This window comes from Euphorbia lathyris, chromosome 4, assembly GCF_963576675.1.
Source record: "Euphorbia lathyris chromosome 4, ddEupLath1.1, whole genome shotgun sequence".
Taxonomy (NCBI): Eukaryota; Viridiplantae; Streptophyta; class Magnoliopsida; order Malpighiales; family Euphorbiaceae; genus Euphorbia; species Euphorbia lathyris.
The window spans coordinates 88,325,358-88,347,215 of NC_088913.1; the positions used below are offsets into that span (position 1 = coordinate 88,325,358).

The window sequence follows — 21,858 nt, forward strand, 5'->3', positions numbered from 1 at the left end:
AAACATGTAATTCTAATTCCTATTTTTAAAGCTCAATCTAACTTCTTATTTATCAAATCTCACATCTTATCATTATTAAAAACACAAAAAGAGAAAAACAGGAAATTGAAAACAGGAAAAAAACGCAAAAAATAAAAAATAACAGGAAACCGGAAAAAAAAAAAACCGACGAAAATGTTGAAAGTGGAAACTAAAAAACGAAAAACTATTCATTAATTTATTGATTTCAGTTAATATAATTTTGTATTTGCTTTTGATTCAATTTTCTTTTTCATTTTTTGTGTTTTATGCTTTTCACGTTTTTCTCATTTTTCAGGTTGTTCGTTTATTATAATTATGTAAATAAAATTTTATAATTACATTTAATTAGGAAAACTAGGAAAACATAAGTATTGTAATGGTCATTACATTCTATCATTTTGTTTTTATTTGTCAACCGAACATTATAATAGAATCATCATTCCATTACATTACATTACAAATTTGATTACAATTTTAATTACATTACATTGCATTACGGCATACCAAACGGACCCTTAGGAAATATAAAAACAGAATAATCAAACTTTTAAGAAACCTGGACAATCTCATAATTGGTACATTAAGCTTTAATTCTGTGTGACATGTGAATAGAGGGGCATAAACTAAATCTACCGAGAACTCTTGAACTCTTAAACTTTATTTCGAGCAGTCTCTGCTTCCAAAATTTCACTTCAATGACTTCTCAATCTCTATCACGAACCGGAACTTCACATCCTTTTTTGTTACCCTTTCAAGAGCTTCATTTGCATACTCTATAGGAACCAACTCTATATTTGGGTAAATTTTTTGAGCAGTACAGAAATCTAGCATTAAAGGTCAGAACTGGCACTTTTATGCAATTATATTCTTCCCTATCATTACAATACTCACAATCTCCACATGAGCTAACATAAGCGCCTACTCCAACATGGTCACCGACCTTGAAGTGGCTAACATTTGAACCAACTTGTACGAGTCCAACAATTTCATGCCTGCAAATGCAACAAATCACGAATTCCTTAATTCAAGGAGATGAGAATTTTGTGAAATCATAGAAGTATGTTACGCACCTTGGCACCATGGGATACTTTGAATTTTCGTGCATATTCCTACTCCAAATAACATCAGCATAGCATATTCCACAATGTGTAATTTTCAGTGAAACATCATCTCCACCAACAGACCTAAGTAACATTCAGAAAAAGACACTGTTTTAGCATTCTAAAAACATCTTAGGGAGTGCGAAGGAAGATGTATAAGGTGATAAAATTCCAGATGGATCTCTAGCTGCCCATCCAAGACAGTTTCCTTCTTCACCCTCTGAACTCATTTATTGTAAATGACTGTTGAATTAATATTCAAAATTAAAGCATTGTCATTAATTTCCTCCAATGAAGGTGATACTATTGCTGAAAGATATATTAAACAAGAACATTGCATGTATCATCAATGTTGTCCTTGAAGGACCCAAAATACGGATTACCAATAGCCACAATCAAACACGCGGGATACCAATAACAACACCACAAGGATCTATCTCACAAACAATCAACCACAGCACAACCCTAAACCAAAATCAACAACACGAGATTTATAACCCAACAAAATCTTACAAAGGTTTATAACCCACCAACAACAATCATAAATAATAAGAGATCAAGAAGCAAACAAATACCACAAAAGGAGATAATCTGTCAACCAATCTGTCCCAACCCAAACAGACCTTCCAGACCTCTGAAGGACAATCACAACGGTGAGAAAATGGAACAATATGTCAAGAATATGAGAATTCAAACATAATTTAGCTATCCATTCGATTTTAATCAAGTGAAGGGCAATGGCAAGGAAAGAGGACAGACATTTGCAAGTACTAACAATGGATACCTGCATATATATGATGTTCTTTAAAACTTTTGCAACTAAACACTTAGCTGCATTTCCAATTTCGTACAAAATGTTGCCAGAAATGGCACTTATTTTCCGTAACTGAACAAGGCCTAATTAACTCTGCATCACTTTCGTAAACAAGTAATGCCATTTTCCACCGCTAATACTCAAAAAAAATGTTCGAAAATTGAGGTTCGATGTAAATATTTACACGACAATTGAGGTTTGATGTAAAATTCAAAATATACATTTGTCATAGCATGAAAATAGTTAATCTGACAACCACATTGTCATCAATTCATTGAATTATCAAATAGCCAATGGTGCATATATGGAAAATTTTAAAAGATTGTACACAGCTATAATCAAAATTCTCATTCATAAACTAATGAAAATAGTGAACAAAAGAAGTATATCAATTATTTTCGGCCTAAACCATATGCAGCCCCTGAACTTGTCAATATATGGAAAATTTTAAAAGATTGTACACAGCTATAATCAAAATTCTCATTCATAAACTAATGAAAATAGTGAACAAAAGAAGTATATCAATTATTTTCGGTCTAAACCATATGCAGCCCCTGAACTTGTCAATTTTAGTCATTTTGCCCCCTGAATTTACGGGACGACCTATTTGCCCCCTCAACTATTTAAAAGTGATATTAGTAACCCCTCTTTTCATTATAAAAAAGGGTGGCCCGGTCGCACTACGCGTCCCCGTTGAGCGAGGGTCCTGGGAGGGGTCCCACCACAATGGTGTACAGGGGGCAAGCCTTCCCCAGCCAATTTATTTGGCAAGAGACCGCTCCTAAGACTCGAACCCGTGACCTCTTGGTCACACGACAACAACGTTTACCGATGCGCCAAGGCTCGCCCTCTTTTCACTATAACGGAAACAAAATGAAGTTCCTAGATTATTAGGAGTGTTAGCCTGCATGTAAGCTATATGTAATTTTTAGAAGAGAACTTAAGTGTTGTCTATACGAACCTCATTTGCAGCTTGTTTTAGTAGTGCATAACCCTTTTTATTGTTTCTGTTATAATGAAAAGAGATGGTTACTAATACCACTTTTAAATAGTGTTATAATGAAAAGAGATGGTTACTAATACCACTTTTAAATAGTTTAAGGAGCAAATAGGTGTCCTGTAAGTTGACCAAAAATGACAAGTTCGGAGGGATACGTATGGTTTAGGCCATTATTTTCAATGAATTTACTAACATAGGTTGCTCTAATTTTCAAAATCTACAACTAGTCCTACATTTATACAACTAGCACAGAGATGGAATGACTGAAATGATTGTTTAAATCCACCTACTTGTTAGTTTAGCCTTCAGATGCATTTTATTAAACTTAATTTGGGGGATTTTAAAGATTTTAAAGATTTCTGATGCTAAATAATAACCTAACCTAGGTTCTCTTATTTAATTTCCAATTTGACATATCCAAATTACTTTCTGATGCAATGTAATGTTCACAGAATTCCGATTAAATCATAAATCCAATAAAGCAAAAGTACAAAGAATTACTTACCCAGAAGTAGCTGCCGGGATGCACCAAAATTCCGAATGATTTTGTATGGGTTCATGACTATCAGAGTTGATGATCGACTTAATCGCAATCGCATCCTATCAAAGTTCACACGGATGCTTCGTTGTTCTCCAGCGGCGAGAAGAAAGGGTGGGTTATCTCACGGCGGCGGAGAAGACCCACCCCTCAAAAGCTCTTTCTTTCTTTCGATACAAACTAAATTAGGTCTTGAATTTGTAGGGGTAAGAACAGAGTGACAACACATCTTGATCTGTCGAACTTATCCAATTCTCTTTTTTCTTTTTTCTTTTTGTTTCTCTGATATTTAAAATCTGTTTATTAATTATATTTTATAACCGTTCCCAAATTATTTATCACCGCCTCCTTTTGGACACTTTTATCCTTTTTATTTTTTAAACTCAAAAACTGAAATTCTTTTAAATTTCTTCGAAATTCAAAAACCCGAACAATATTCATGGGACTTAAATACTGTAAAGGAAAAAGACTAATAATTCCCCGGGTAAGTATTTTTATTTGAAAATCGAATCGAAAATACAAATTTCATCTCCGGATTTGGGAAAAAAATTCATCCAAAATGTGCTAAACGGGTGATTCACACCATTTCGCCTAGGTAGAAACGGATAGGCAGAACATTTCCACCTAGGAAGAAACGGGTGATCCACCTGTTTCCGCCTATCCGTTTCTACCTAGGCGAAATGGTGTGAATCACCCGTTTAGCATATTTTGGATGAATTTTTTTATATATATTGATTAAATCGGTTAGTTTTTGGAGACGAATTTCAATTAGTGTAAATAGGAATTGTAGTTATTCGATTTCCTCGACATTTTCAGGTCCATTTTTCATACATCTCAAATAGAAAATAGGATTTTATTGCTATTTTATATGTAGGATCCATCATTATGATCAGTATCCAAGTTTGGATACCATCTAGAATTGGATACAACACTTTCTTTATTTTCTAATGGTTAAATACACATTTTATATTTTGTATATTTAGTCTTTCTCATAAACCACTAGTTGCAATGAAATCTTTCATAAGGTGCTCTAACGATTTTTCTTAAATTTTATTGAATATAAAGTTCGATGTTTTAGAGCTAAAAATACTGATCATTAATATTATATTTTCTTGTAAGAATGTGAGAAATCTAATCAATAAATTAAGTAAGACGTTTTTTTCCCTCTAGTATAATATATCTCCATAAATTATGATTAATTAATATAAATAAATCAAAATCTTTTTTTTATTAAAGGAAGAGGAGGAATATCAAGGAGCCGAGACATCCCAACTAGGTTGACACCCTTCGGTTGCCACGAGACACGAACTCAAAATATATAAATAGGAGAAAAAATATAAAGTAGTCCAAAATTAAGCAAACCGATACATCGTACGTCCTATACAATTATCAATAATAAAAGAATTAAGAAGCGGCGGATGAGAATCCCACCAGCATGCTAAAGTGCTATTTCGTCCCAAATTAGCCAGGAAATCGATAGCCATATTGCCTTTGCAGAAGACGTGCGAAACCACGAACAGAAGCGAGATGCTCCACTGCCACTAAACTCTTTGTTGCCATGGGATCAGTCCAAGATATGATTTTAGCATGGAGACTACATAAGATGAATCACTTTTTAACCAGAGGGACGTCCAGTCGTGAGAATGAGCAAGGTGGATGGCTTGTAAGGCTGTTTCCAATTCAGCGAGGTGAGCGTGTGCGTACGACGAAGGGAAAGCGAAGGACCCGATGGAGATGCCTCTGTCATTTCTAATGATGCCCCGGCCTCCACCTGACCTGCAATAACAGATGCATCTGTGTTCACCTTTGTCCAAAACAGAGGGGGGTGATGCCATCGAACCAGAATCATCCGTGGAGCGTGTCGTAGCCTCGGGTGTAAGCGCAAACTGTGTAGAATTCCAAGTTCCGTTGTGGAGTTCCACACTGAACCTTTCCCAACAACATCAGCTCTTCTAATTTACGCCCACAAAAAGACGCAATGACTTATGAATAAATGGCGTGATATTTTCCAATAGACTGTCATTCCTAGCCATCCATATAACCCAGACTCCATGTATCACGACGATAATCCATAGAGCTCGAATTTGTGAACTGAATCTTTGTGTTATCACCCTCTGCATAAATTCTTGAAAATTAGTGCATAAATCTATCCTTCGACCAAATAACATGCTAATACTCATCCAAATTTGCCTAGCAAACGGACAATCTAGGAGCAAATGTTGCAGGGACTCGTTGTTACAAAGGCACATGCAGCACCGAGACACGATTGGTATGCTTTTTAGTCTCAGTTGGTCCTGAGTCGTTAGATAGCCAAATAAATCAAAATCTTAAACCAACATTGGACTAACAAGTATGGAATTATCTTAAGATAAATCAATGTGAAATTACGTGAAATGCATGAAATATAATATTTTTGTTTTTTTTTATTAATTGCTTAAATTAAATGAAAATGAAAAAAAAAACGATCTAACTAAAAAATTGTAAAATTAATTAGCTACATAAGTATTTTTCCTTACCAATTTGAGATAACGAACTCAAAAACTTTAATTCAAGGCTTAATACCCTCCCAGCCCCTTCAAGTTGGTCAAATACTGCAACTGACCCAACATACTTAAACTTTTAACAAGTAACTCCCCAACTTGCTTAATTTGAATAAATAACCCCTCAAATAGGTTATTTCGGGAGTTTTTTCCCTTTACTTAATGTATCACTATTATTGAAATCTTTTATTTCTGATATAATATTATATATGTTGAATATTTTTTTGGGGTTTAGGGGTTATTTGTTCTAAATAAACAACTTGATGAGTTATTTGTTCCAATTGAGCAATTTGAGGGGTTATTTGTTCCAAATAAGCAAGTTGAGGGGGGTTACTTGTTAAAAATGTAAGTATGGGGTCAGTTGCAGTATCGAATCAATTTGAGGGGACTGGGAGGATATTAAGCCTTAATTCAATCAATAAAAGTTAAAGAGAAAATTGGAACTGAAAAGAATATTAATCTATGGGTAAATAATTTATTAGTCCCCTAGTTTTTACCTAAGACACTGTTTAGTCCCCCTATTTTGAAAAACACATTATAAGGTCCCTAACTCTTACCAATATTAACCATTTGGTCATTTTGTCTAGTTTTTTTAGACCTGTAACCATTATATTTTAGAATAAATAGACATATATAAAATAACAGAGTAACATGGTCAACTTGTATTGTACCGTGGTTGTTCTAAAAGCTAAGATATGTTCGGTTAAAAATCTAAAAAAATAGATAAAAGGACCACAGAGTTAATATTGGTAAAAGATAGGGACCTTAAAATGTGTTTTTCAAAATAAGGGGACTAAACAGTGTGTTAGGTAAAAACTAGGGGACTAATAAATTATTTACCCTTAATCTATTTTTTTTTTTTTTTGGTAAGAACCCTTAATCTATTATTAACATTATAATAGAATGGTAAATTTAAAATATATGACTAAACAATTTAATTACCTCGAAATGAAAACACATACAATGAAGATAGAATAACTAAAAACTTATATCGATCAAATATATACATTAAAAGAAAAAATCATATTAATAGTTAATGGGATCCATATTTTAAATTATTAAAAATATTATCTAATTCCACACTTTTTTTCTTTTGAGACTTCAATAAGAACTATTTTATATATTATCTTCTTTGACACATTTTTTCATACACTATAATATTACAAGAAATTTTATATTAAAAGGGATTAAATCTTGTCCTTGAAGAGATGACGCTAGTCAACAACTCTCATGCCAAAGAGATGACCGGTTACAATTTGAAGTGTGTAGTTTCTTATTTAATGTTTTTTAGATATTAGGTTGTCAGGAATTTTTCAAATATTTTTGTTAGGAGAAACCTAATTTCACAACTCTATCTTCTTATATATATAACTTGGCTTGCTTCTTTTTATATATTGGCTGGATCTTGTTACATAAAGTTGGGCCTTCTTCTTTCAGAATTGGCATTGACATTCGGACATTTCATTGGAGATCGAATTAAATTGAAATTCCGAAAATAAAACTGAAACTCAAACATTTCAGGTCACTAATTTGCATTTAGAATTAAAAAAATAGTTGAATAATTATTCAAATCTCTTGATTGAGCAATGAAAATGTGGAATGTAAAAAAGAAGTTATTTGATTATTTATGTTTATGTAAAAAGTAAAAAAAAAAAAATCAAACATTTTTTTAATAAAATAAATTAGGTAATTTGGAAATTAAAAAGAAAAAATGCAAATAATTTTTAACAATTTGTGATCTTCCACGACAAACAAAGATCATTACATAAAGAATACACTAATTATATTTATAAATCACTGATACGTATTCTTGATATTTCTTATATTTATATCCATTGAATCAAAAGACAACATCTTTCATATTTAGGTTGAAATCTCAAGACCATTTATATTAGTAAAAAGATGATTTACAACAAGAATAATCTACTATTTTAAAAAACAAAAACAAAAGAATACACACTATTATATGGAACTAATCAACCACCATTTTAAAAAAAAACAAAAACAAAAGAATACACACTACTATATGGAACTAATCAACCACCAGAGTAAAACAGGATACCATTTTCCTCAATATCGAGCCCTTCCTCACTCTACCTCCATCTTCATCCTTTATCGGAATTAATGGCAGTGGTGGCCTCTGACTCTGCCTATTCTTAATGTCTTTGAGCTCCATGTTTGTTGACATCTTTGCCACTCCAAATAAAATTTTACGGATCTTATTATTCGTTGAAGAAATAGATGGAGTGGTGGAAGATAATGAAGATAACATTTTATGCACCTTCTTCTTTGATAATGAAGAACACACAGGTGGAGTAGACGATAAAAATTTAGATTTACCCGGTGGTGGTGGTATCATGATCTTTCCACAGAAAATGATCAAATTATCCTCTGATGAGGTACATTCCGACTTTGAAATTGAAGGAAAGGTGAAGTCTATTTCTTCAATATCATCCTCATAGGAAGATGGAGAACGATCAACTTGAAGTTGAAGGAGATAAGAGTTGTTTTCCATTATCTTTAGCAATCCAAAATAGAACTATTAGTGTGCGTAATAGAAGAAAAAATGAAATATGTGTAAACCATTAGAGAAATAGTACTACTATTTATACGTGTAAACCAATGCAATGATGGTGAAGCTTTGATTAGTGTTATTCTTAAGGAAATATTGACTGAGTGCTTAATTTGCGTTTCTGCATTAATTATTTTATAGAGAGACATTACTTAATTAGTGTTTTTTATATGAAAATTCGATATTCATAGGAGAGAGACATCACTTAATTCATAAAATTCAAATATAGATAAGGAAATTCAGTATTTATAAAATTCGAATATAGATAAAGAAATCAGTATTCATGAAATTTAAATATAGATAAGGAAATTCAATATTCATGAAATTCAAATTATTTCATAACATTAATTTAGCTTTTTTTTTTACAAAAAATACCGTGTGAAGTGTGAACAATGGATGAATGTTAATTAGGTGGAATTTTAATACCATAAGAAATTGTTATTGATATTAACGTGAAAACTTCTATAATATATATATATATATATATATATATATATATATATATATATAAAATTACATATAGTATATATAATAGGATAAATAATTATAAAGTCCATATATTTTTACCTAATACACTACTTAGTCTCTGTGTTCTTAGAAATAATTATATAGTTCTCCAGTTTTTGTTTTTGTTAACTCCTTAGTCCTTATGATTGGGTCAATAGTCAAACTATACTAAATAAATTTTAAAATACCAAAACTACCATTTATTTTATATTTTAACAATAAAACATCTATTTTCCTATTTTATATTTTTTTCTCTCTTTTCCTAAATAATCACAATCTCTCTAATATAAACTCCAATATAAATTAATTGATTTATTAATTTTTATATAATTATAAAATTTTAATTTAATAACGTAAATTTTATTGACTAAAAAATGAATGAAAAATATTTCAAAAATTATTAAAATAGGAGTAAGACTATCATTGTAAAAAGTTTTTATACAATCCTAACAAATTTTACAAATGAAAAAAAAAATATATGATTTTTAAAAAATTTATAATAATATTTAATGTTAGTTTAAAGATATTATATTAAAAATAATGAAAAAAATAATTACAATTTAAGAAAATTAATAATATATTTTTTCAAGTACATTAATTTCGGTGTATATATAGTTTAAAAACTTCATTAAAATTAATTAGATTAAATTTGGAACTAAAAGATAAATTTTTTATGCATATAACTTGGGGCAATTTGAGACTTTCATTTATAAAAATAAATTGAAGGACTAAACAATTGATTAAGATAAAATTTAAGGACCTTATAATAATATGATGGACCTACTAGCGTGTTAAGTAAAAACATAAGGACTTTATAATTATTTACCCTATATAATAATATACTTTATTATTTTTCTTTTTAGGAATGAACGGATTAAATGGGCTTTCACCCATTTACCAATCCATTAAGCCAGATGTAATCTTATAGATTAGGGATTGGAGTTGGGTCAAATACATGAATATCATAATTGAGTACAAAATTACAACTAAGTCATATCACCAAACTTAATTCTTAATATGTCATTATCTTCTATATAATATGATTTTATACTATGTTTTGAAAATTCTAGATCTCAATTCATAAATCATAAACGCTAGAAAATATATTCTAGTCTCCTAATCCTTAAAATGTTTTAAAAGTACTGATTTTACTAGTTTGACATAATTGAAAATCATTACTTGACATACTTGTATATAGTTTTTTAAAAGTGAATTTATATGTAAATTTCCCATTAGAGTTTGGTATAGCTATAAATAGATCTTAGGCTAAACCTAAGACACAAAATACTAAACATAACCTTAAATACTGCAAAAGGCAATTGCTCTCCATCTCTCCTTACTAAGCCGCCCCCTCCATCTCAGTGTGAATTCTTAGTTCGTGAAACTATGGTGATTATTCGTCTAGTGTAGCCTTCATCTAGATCGGTGATACGGAGCCACGATTCATTTCTTCCACTACAAATCAACGAATCTGCGCTACAAGAGGTAAGCATATATCCGTTGTATATTAATTGATCGATCTAGGTTCATTACCCGTCCCTTAGATGTTAAATATTATCCATCATGGGTATAACATTCAATACTTGTATCATAGCCATTAGGCATGTGTTTCGTCTGTTAGGAACCCTTTTGCATGATTAATGATTCTTTTGATTAGTTTGAATGAATATTTTCATACGTGGTTGAGTCATGTCTTGATCTATGTGTTTTTTGAATTTCGGGATGATTTTGGTTCATTCAAATTCGCCCCGAGACTGCTGGATTTTTTTTCCATCGTTTTAATGATTTAATGCACGCGATAAAGCAACTATTTGTGCCATTCCCTAATTTCTAGCCGTCAATATCCAAAACTGACAACACCATCGAACTCATAGACCTCGTAAATCCCCACTGGCCGAGTCATATACCACCCGGAACTGTCGGGAGGGCGACGCATGTCATGCATGTGCCGCTTTCACCGCGTACAACGCATGTGGCTTCTTCCAACATCATCTTGACGTCCTTTTTCCCACCTTGCTCGATATTTTTTAGGGTTTTTTTTGTTTTTTTAATTCATTTTTTGTATATAGAATAATTAATATTAATTTATTAAGTATTCTGAAATAGTTTTTAATATGTAATTTTTTTTTTCAAAATATCCAAAATATTATATAAATTAAAAATTAACGTCAGAAAATTAAAACTTTTTTTCAGATTTTAAAATCAATTTTTCAGAGACACGTTTATGAGTAAAAGTTAAATTAATAGGTGATTGATTGTACTTTTTTAAGTTTTAGATATATGCTTGTGTTTTTCTTTATTAAAAATAATTATTAGAAATTTTTCTAATTAAATGATTATTAGTACATGATTGATAATCAAAGATTATTTTTAAATATATGACATCCAATACACAAAAGTAATCTGGAAAACTGTTTTTTCGTGAATGCATTATTCCTCAAAAAATAGATCAAAATGTGTTTTTGCTCTCGGAAAGATTTAATTCATGACCTAATCTTTTTGTTTCTTTTTTGCCTTAGTGGTAGGCATTACGAGGGTCCCACTCTTAGCTTGTTTTCCAGAGCATCAGAGAAGAGTGAGACAGATAGAGATGAACATTAGAAGGTGTCATCTTGATAAGCATAAGAACATCTCCAACCCAATTACCCTTAGGCTCGTTTGGTTCGCGGAATAGAAGGGGAATAGAATAGCCTATTCCTAAAGAATAGTTATTCCCACTTTTGGTTGATATTTTTTTATGGAATAGATATTCAATGGAATCCCTATTTATTGATTTCATGGAATAGCTATTTTTCAATTTAGGTTAGGAATAGCCTATTCCTAATATTATATTTTTGTAATTTACAAAATTATCCTCCATTAAATCCTCAATCTTCTCTCTAATCACTTTCCCAAATCTTATAAATTTTGGTCAATCCATAATTTATATCATATAAAACGTGAAAAATGGAAAAATTACGAAAACGTTAAAAAATGTAAAAATACGAAAAATATGAAACACGAAAAATGTGAAAATATTACAAATACGAGAATATGCAAAAAATAAAATATACGAAAAACATGAAAACGTGAACAAATGCGAAAAACACGAAGACGCAAAAAAAAAAGCAAACACACGAAAAACACAAAATAGAAATAGTGCGAAAACGTGACAAAACACGAAATATTAAAAAATGTGAAAAATAAAAACACGAAAATGCGAAAAAATACGAAAAATGCTAAAACACAAAAACGTGACAATATGTGAAAAACATGAAAATGCGAAAAACGCAAACAAAACACGAAAACGTTAAAAACAAAAAAAATATGAAAAAATACGAAAAACATGGAAAAACGTGAATAACACGAAAAAGTAACAAAATACGAAAAATACAAAAACGCGAAAAAAAAACAAAAAGGAAAAAAACCGAAAAACTAAAACGTGAAAAATCGAAAAAATGCAAAATAAAACACAATAACATGACAAAACGTGAAAAATACGAAAACGTGAACAAACGGAAAAAACAAGAAAACTTGGGAAACACGGAAAAACATAAAAAACGTTACAAACGCATTTTTCGTGTTTTTAACACTTTTTCATGTTTTCGTGTTTTTCGATTTTTTCACGTTTTTCATTTTTTTCACATTTTCGTGTTTTCCACTTTTTTCATGTTTTTGTGTTTTTTACGGTTTGCACATTTTTTTTGTTTTTTCATATTTTGCGTGTGTGTTTTTTTTTTGTGTTAACACGTTTATATGTTTTTGCGTTTTCATCCTTTTCCACTTTTATCTCATTTTTTTCTTTTGTTTTTGTTTTTTTACCTCTCTTTTTTCGTGTTTTTACAATTTTTCCGTTTTCATGTTCTTATTGTTTTTTCGTTTTTAATGTATTTTTCGTGTTTTTTTCGTCTTTCGTGTTTCCCATTTTTCTATTTTTTATATATTTTTTAAAATAATATATATTAAATATTTGAACAATTTATAGTAAAAAATTAAAATTTTAAAATAAATAAGAAATTACATTTGAGGATAATATTGTCTTTTTAATAAAAAAATTATCTATTCCATTCTACCTTATTCCATCAACCAAACATAGGAATAGTAATTCTTAAGAATTTCTATTCCATTCTTTGCTATTCCATTCCTTTGAAATAACCATTCTATTCCATTCCATTCTATTCCGCGAACCAAACGGCACCTTAATTCCCTTTCCTATTCTTAATTCTCCATTTTTTTCTTCAATCCCTATTTTTTCTTCAACCCACTGATCAACTTTCTTCCCTAAAAAGAATATTCTTTCTTTTTATTCCATTTCATTTACAACATTTACTAATATTATAATACCTTTTACATTTAAAACATATTTTTTAATAAAAAAAATTAATAAAAACACATTAAACTAATGTTCCTCATAAAATGGAAACCATTTTCCTTCCCTTCTTGCAGGGAAGAATTTTGAACTTCCCTTAAAGAAGGGAAGTATATAACTTCAACCCTCCCTATATCATCTCCAATGCTTAGTGTTGGAGTTGCTCTAATAAATTGATATTGATATCCTGCAAATCTTAATTAAAAAAAACTCAAAGCTTAAAAGAATTAATTAAAACTTCATATAATTCCTTCTTTTTCTACAATTAATATTATGATGTTCTCACGTGAGTTAAACTTAATATTCTGTAAATGGCTATATGTATATATTAATGGCAAAAAGTATCATTGGATCCTTTATCTTTCGTTTTTTTTGTTCATTAAGCTCTTAATTTTTTATTTGGACACATTAAGCTCTTTATCTTTCGTTTTTTTTATCTCATTAGATAAGGAGTTTAATGTGTCCAAATAAAAAAGGGATAAGGTACCAAAATAGGTCTAAGGTTTTTGGAAAAGTACCAATTTAGGCTCAACGTTCAAAATAGCACCAATATAGGCTTAACCTTTACAACATAATATCAATTTAGGCTTAACGTTTACAATATAGCATTAATTTAGGCCCCACGTACAAAATAACATCAATATAGACTTAACGTTTACAAAATAATACGAATTTAAGCTTAACGTTTATAAACTATATACAATTTAAGCTAAACGTTATAATTAAATTAATCATATTATATTTTTTCCTATAATTTTCCTATTAACTTTATATGTTATCTTTTTATTTAGTTCTATATTTTTATTTATTATAATACAATTAATTAGTATTATTGCCCATTAAGATCTTATATTTGTTTTTCATCAATGATTCTATGACTACTAAATTTCATTGCTCATGTAATATATGCAAACTAAAAGTAATTGAATATCCACAATATTTCGAACACTGACATGTATCAATATTATTTTAACTAGTGTTCGAAATATTGTGGATATTCAATTACTTTTAATTTGCATATATTACATGAACCATTGAATTTAGGAGTCATGGAATGGTTGATGAAAAACAAATATAAGGTTTTAATGGGCAAAAATACTAATTAATTGTATTATAATAAATAAGAAAATAAAACTAAATAAAAAGATAACATATAAAGTTAATAGGAAAAGAATAGGGTTAATATACATATTTGCCCTTGTATTATCGCAAAAAAATAAATATGCCCTTATATTAAATAAATGCACAAAATTATCCCTAAATTTTCCACAAACCTACAATTATATCATAGTCTAACAGAATTATGTTGTGGCATAAACGGTGTTGAAATTTTCACTTTCCTTCCATCCAAACATGTACGTTCTACTCTTCCACCTCCTATATCTCTCCTTTTTTTCTCTCTCTCTACTACCGAACTGCAACTTCTACTCCAAATCAAAACCAAAACACAGTTCACACCAATAAAAACTAAAGCATAATACAACTGTTTTTTCCCTTAATGAATTAGCAGCAACATCCAACACTCCAACATTCTTTTCTTTTTTCCAGAAAGAAAATTTGCTTTTCCCCTTTTGAGCAAATCATCAAACACATAAAAGGACCATTATAGGAACTAGATCAAATTCTAATTCTCTTATTCCATCAGCACAATGAAGAAAATGAAAAAGAAGAAGAAGCAGAATTGAATTTCATATCCTTACCAAACAGGAATTTCCTTCCAAAACTTAGAGATTTCAATGAATTATTGAGAGCTGAAAAACAGAATCTCTTATAATTTGAAAAAGTGGGGAAGAAAAGGAAACGGACAAAATAAGAGAGAAGAGAAGGAAGAAGCTCACTGCAAGAGAAGTTTGAGAAGAAAGAGTTGTTCGGAAATGGTGGGATTTTTCTTTCTTCAGCTCTTTGATTGAGAAAGTGAATCACGACGGCTAATTAGCATTTATTGAGAGGGAACCGTGAAATTAGCCAAAGATGCAGTCTTTACTCTAATGGTGGAACCTAAACAAATGTCCCAAAATGAAAATTCACTCAGATTTTGATCAAATCATATGAACAAAACAAACCTCTCTCTGTTAATTGGAGTTCAGCAGTAAAGAAGAAGGATAAAGAGAAAAAAAAGGAGAGAGATAGGAGGTGGAACAGTAAAAGATGGATGTTTGGGTGGAAGGAGAGTGAAGAAGGGCAAGCCGTTTATGCCACGTGACTTGTCAGTTAGATTTGGGTATAATTATAGGTTTGTGGAAAATTTAGGGATAATTTTGTGCATTTATTTGATATAAGGGTATATTTGTTTTTTCGCGATAATACAAGGGAAAATATGTATATTAACCCAAAAGAATATAATATGGTTAATTTAATTGTGACGTTTAACTTAAATTGGATATATTTTGTAAACGTTAAGCTTAAATTCGTATTATTTTGTAAACGTTAAGCCTATATTGGTGTTATTTTGTACGTGAGACCCAAATTGATGCTATATTGTAAACGTTGAGCCTAAATTGATATTATGTTGTAAACATTAAACCTATATTGGTGTTATTTTGAACGTTGAGCCTAAATTGGTATTTTTTAAAATACCTTTGACCTATTTTAATACATTATCCCAATAAAAGATCAAGAGCTTGATAAAACCAAAAAAATGAAAAAATTTCTAATGATGTTTTTTTTTTCCTATATTAATTATATAAGCTAAATCTGTTCTTCGCTATGCCGTCATTGAACTCATCAAGATCTTCATCTGCAAGTAACTTGCTGAAAAAAAAAGGAAATTATAATCCATCTTTATTCTTTGTATATTCGAGTTTTCTGGATTTAAACTCTTAAATAATCAAGATTCAATCGCAAAAGGAGATTGCAACAGATCATAATGAGCCCACAAAGCATCAATCGGACATGGCCGGTTCGAATCCAATGCAGTAAACTCACCGGTACGGGGTAAAATCCGACACCTCCCTTCAAAATTATCCCCTCCAAGTCCATGCTGGTTCCACCTGTCACCAGCGCAATATTCCCGATGAATATAAGTAAAAACGGCGACAAGGTATCTTCATTTTCAAACAAATCTTATTATTATAGTACCTAGTTATCTGTTCATTAAGTATGAAAAAGAAGTTATGTTTCCCGTTCTAATGTTCAATACTAGTTTTGCATTTTTTTCAAGTTTCACCGATAAACTTTACTTCGCTTCAAGAAAAAATAACTTGACAATTTTACTAAATTGATTTGTACTTTAACCACTTGATATATAATAGTAACTAAAAATAAAAAGGGTTTTTTTCCATTAAACGTCAATTTAACCAAATAAATATCCGAACTTAAAAACCACAATTAAAAAATTAAAAGCAGCCAACTTAAAATTAAATTATGTACTAATTTTGTTCTTGGTTGAGAGATTGGGGCTAGATTGAGAAAAAATTTAAAATAGAAAAATTCTAATAAGATTAAAGAACTTGAGTTAGTCATAATAATTATTATTTTTCCAATTCCAGTTATAAAATTATGATCAAATTAAGGAGCTATGTAAAATTAGACTATTAATATTATCAGTAGTGTTCACGTTGATTCTGAATGATCAAATAAATAAATTTGGTCATTTAGAATTAGATCCAGACTTATTGAATCTACAACCTTGTTTAATAACCTATTTAATCACTTAAATTAAAAATATTAAGCACTTATTTAATTTAAGTGTGTTTTCTCTTTACCACTTAAAATAGTCAATTAAGTAAAAAAATCATTTATTTTCATAAGTCAAAATATTTAACTTAAATCTTAAGTTAAATCTTATTAACTATTATTTTTATAACAGTTACATCATTTAATACTTTCAGCAATTATAATTTCCAACACTTAAAATTCATTAATGATTTTTTCAGCACTTAATTTTAAGTTTTATCAAACATCATCCAAATCTTTAGAATCTGAACCCTAGGATTTTAATAAGTCTAGATTATTAGATTCAAACCTTAGAATGCTAAGAATTTTCACTCTAAAATTTTAATAAGTCTAGATCTAACAGTGAATAAGCATATTTATTTCATTAAATAGGTTTACGTGAACACTATAGTTAATATAATATTACAATTTAAGTGGCCTAAAACTTTACATAATGAGGGTAGAGGCTAATAGATATTTTTATGTTTATATATTTCAACTGATTTTTTTTTGAAAGGCAACAGAACTTCATTAAAATCAAGCTGAAACATCCCTAACTAAGATGTCTCCAATAAATACAAGGAAAAAATAATGAATGAAAAACTTAGCAGAGGCTCGAGCATTCCTTGCGAAGGCATGGGCTGCTTCGTTCGCTAATCTTGAAACATTGACTACTAAGAAACCGGAATGAGGATACATGATAGACCTAATATCTGCAATCACATTTCCGAATTCAGTCAAATCTCTTGCAGACGAGAAAATTGCTTCAACCACTACCTTTGCATCTGTCTCAAAGATTATGTTGTGATAGTCAAGTGATTGAGCCCAAATTAGGCTCTCTCTTAGTGCTAACGCCTCTGCAAGTTTTGCTGGCATTTTTCCTTCATTATGCGTGCATAAGCCGATTAAATATGTACCTTGAAAATCGCGGATAACAACACCTGCACCGAAAAAGCCTTCTTCGTGCCAAACCGCAGCATCAACATTGCATTTAACATAGCCCGAAGGCGGCCTCTGCCATTGTTTATTTCTGCTGGTTGTCTGTCTTTGAACCGTGCCAACTAATGACGGTTCAGTACCGCTATCAACATGCAGTGGATCAGATTCTACAGCACTGTTGTGCATCATAATCCGACCTTGACGGCTGCTTGACGGATCTGCTGTACAGATTTCTCCTTGATTTTGCCTAAAGGGAATTGAGATAAGCAGCTTCTGTCCGCATGTGCCAATCTCCCGCGTTGTTGATATCGCACGGTGGAACTGCACTTGCTGGTGCAGGGTAGAACCTCTCGATTGGACGTTGGGCATTGAAGTGCCTGCTATGGCAGCTCGCCTACCCTCCACTCCTTGTTGTGCTGACCTGCACGGCATCCCATCTCTTATAGCATCGCCAGAACCAAGAGTAGCTCCGGCGACATCAGCGATACCTGCAAAAATAAGAGAAGAGAAACGGTTAGCTGGTAACGCCCTCCGCGTTTGCTCCCTCACCAATCTCTTCATCTCCAACCATTTCTCCACACAGCGCATAGCTAAGGTTATGCTAACTCTCGGATTCCGCAAATTGTGGTTCCATAGCAAATCATTTCTCGCTTTCCAGATCACCCATAGTGCAATAGCACTTTTCGTAAGGCTACCAGAATCCAAATTAGTACTAGAATGGAGAAGCCATTCCTCAATGTACTCCCACTCTGTTCCAGGTGGCTCCAGTCCTACAACCTGCCAGCATTGTTGTGCATAGGAACAACCAAAAAATAGGTGCCATCCACATTCCACATCATTGGGGCATAATAAACAATTAATTGGTACAGCCAAGTGGCGATTAGCAAGTTGGGTCCTTAAAGGTAAGATTTCTGAGGCAAGTTTCCATAATAACAACTTGAGCTTAGGGGGAAGAACATATTTCCACAGCTTTTTCCACCCATTTCTTTCACCCCCTCTTTCCCGTCTTACTATTAGGAGTCGATACCCTGATTTAGAGGAATACAAACCATTTGCAGTAAAGTGCCAGATCAACCTATCTGGTCTATTTGGTGATGGGATGACCATCTTAGTAATGATCTCGATCATCTCACTCTCAAAATAACGGCTCAACTTCCCTCTATCCCACAACCTGGTCCCCGGGATGAAAAGATCTTTCACCTTTGTCTCCCTAATAGTAGCCTCACAGCCATGACCTATAACAAGTTTGTCCCCATCCCAGATCCAAGTATCCCTGTGATTGGCAACCTGATCACCCCTACCAACACACCATCTCAAACCAGTCCTCAATAAATCGACTGAGCTCCACACACTCCTCCAAATAAAACTAGGATTAGTGCCTAATTTGGAAGAAAGGAAAGTCCCTCTCGAAAAATATTTAGCTTTGAACATGCGACTAACCAAAGTATGAGGGTCTGCAATCAATTTCCACCCTTATTTTCCCAGGAGGGCGATGTTGAACTCGCGAAGGTCTCTAAATCCCAAGCCCCCTTCACCCTTACACTCACATAAACGATCCCAACTTATCTAGTGGATTCGATTTCTACCATCCTCCTTCGAACCCCACCAAAAGGAATTCATCATCTTTTGTAGCTCATCACAGGTAGTCTTAGGTAGAAGGAACGTGCTCATACAGAAGGTGGGTAATGCCCGAGCCAATGACTTCAATAAAACCTCCTTCCCAACAGCGGATAAGAACCGAAAGGTCCAATTCCTTAGGCGCTTGGCCAATTTTTCCTTTAGGAAACCAAATATAGCTCATTTAGACCTGCCAATAAGGGAAGGTAACCCCAAATATCTACCCGTATCAAGAGGTGAATGAACTGACAGAATATTGCTAATTGTCAGGCGTACATCAGGTTTCACATTCGAGCTGAAATATATACCAGATTTGGTAAGATTGACAGCCTGGCCCGAAGCGCTTTCGTAAACCCTTAGAAGATCCCTTAACCTCGTGCTTTCCTCAACAGTCGCACTGAAGAAGAGGAAACTATCATCTGCAAAAAAAATAGGTGACACTCGGTGCACTAGGGCAAATTTTGCAACCAGTGATATGGCCTTCCACCTCCGCCTTCTCAATAAGTTTTGACAGCACCTCAGCGCACATTAGAAATAGGTATGGGGATAGGGGATCCCCCTGCCCGAGCCCACGTTCCGGTTTAACTGAATCCGTGACTTCCGAGTTTACAGTGAAAGAGTAAGATACCGTACTGACACACATCATAATCCACTTAACCCATTGATCATAGAATCCCATTCTTGACATTGCATTCTGAAGGAACTTCCAGTCTACCCTGTCATATGCCTTGCTAATATCAATCTTCAAGGCCACCTCGCCCTTGACACCTCTATTCTTCCTCTTCATGTAGTGAATGATTTCAAAAGCCGCCTGCACACTATCAATTAAAGACCTGTCAGGCACAAAGGCAGATTGGCTTTCAGAGATCACATCAGGCAACACTACTTTCAGTTTATTGGTAAGGACCTTGACAATTATTTTATACAAAACATTACACAGTGAAATTGGCCTCAATTCAGTCATTCTCTTTGGGTTTTCACACTTTGGAATTAGAGTTACCAATGTATCATTCAGGTTGTCAGGGAGCTCACCCTTCTGAAGCCAATCACAGCAAGTACAAAAAATATCTCTGTCAATTAACTTCCAAAAGTGCTGATAAAATCCTGGATTAAGGCCATCAGGCCCAGGTGACTTGTCAGGATGCATTTGATTAATAGCCAATGTAAATTCCTCAAAATTGAACTCCTTGATTAACTCCTCATTCATAGCAGGAGTAATCGATTCTGGGAGAACATTGACTAGGTCGAATGAAGACTGCCCACTTGCCCGTACTTCTTCACCACCTCACTCATACTAGGCCCATCAGACACCTCAGAACCATTCTCGTCAATCAGGCTAGGGATTTTATTTGCCTGTTTTCGTGCATTTACACTTGCATGAAAGTATTTAGAATTCATATTTCCCTCCTTCAACCAAAACTGCTTAGCTCGCTGGCCCCAATAGATCTCCTCATGTTCCAGCAAGACATTCAATCTTGGCCTGGTCTCAAAGTATTTAGTAACTGATTCCGGATCAGTGTTGTCCTGAAGTTGTGTTAGAACATGTTTACAGTGAGCGATTTTCCTTGTAAACCGTGCTTTGAAGTGCCGACCCCACTCTTCCAATGCCAAGCTACACGCTGCCAATCTAGTTGGGATGCCAGTCTCACTATTCTGCCTCCAAACCCCTAGAACTAACATCTCCAATTCATGATCCTTTAACCACACATTATCGAAACGGAATCTTCCTTTCCGTTTATGTCTCCTCTGCTCACAAACCCTCAGAAGAATAGGTGAGTGATCTGAATATCCCGAGACAAGATTAGAAATTTTGTAATCAGGGAAGCGGTCACACCAAGCTGCACACCCAAGCACTCTATCCAATTTTTCTCGGACTTCAAACCTCATACCTTTACCTCGTTCCCAGGTAAACTGGCTACCTGACATTTTTAGATCCATCAGGGATGCCCTATTAATAGCCTCAGCAAAGTGACACATAACGGCCCAGGGGTATGTTGCACCACCAATCTTTTCTGTCTCATCCAGAATGCAATTAAAGTCCCCAATGACCACCCACGGTAGAGAGTGATTGTCTGCAATCCGCCCAAGTAGGTCCCAAGACTCCCTATGCCTGCCCCTGCATTTTTAACAATCGCTTCAATGTGATGGTCCGAGTAAGACTGAATGTCAATATCACTGCTCTTCCTCCACACGAGGCATAGACCCCCG

At 32.7% G+C, this 21,858-nt stretch overlaps 1 protein-coding gene across 2 annotated transcripts; it reads right to left on the reverse strand.

The window, feature by feature from the left end:
* Nucleotides 1-544: 544 nt before the first annotated feature.
* LOC136225646 (probable cinnamyl alcohol dehydrogenase 1) lies at nt 545-3,690 on the reverse strand. Of its 2 annotated transcripts, XM_066013744.1 has the most exons (4): nt 3,441-3,690; nt 2,897-2,942; nt 1,092-1,205; nt 545-1,013 (listed from the first exon to the last, which is right to left on the reverse strand). In XM_066013744.1, exons 2-4 carry the CDS (start codon nt 2,899-2,901, stop codon nt 782-784), a joined length of 351 nt encoding a protein of 116 aa, XP_065869816.1. In that variant the 5' UTR covers nt 2,902-2,942; nt 3,441-3,690; the 3' UTR covers nt 545-781. The 2 variants fall into 2 exon arrangements, 1 of the variants encoding a protein (XP_065869816.1); XR_010687206.1 differs by lacking the exon at nt 2,897-2,942 and having other exon boundaries at nt 3,441-3,688.
* Between the last annotated feature and the right edge of the window lie 18,168 nt (nt 3,691-21,858).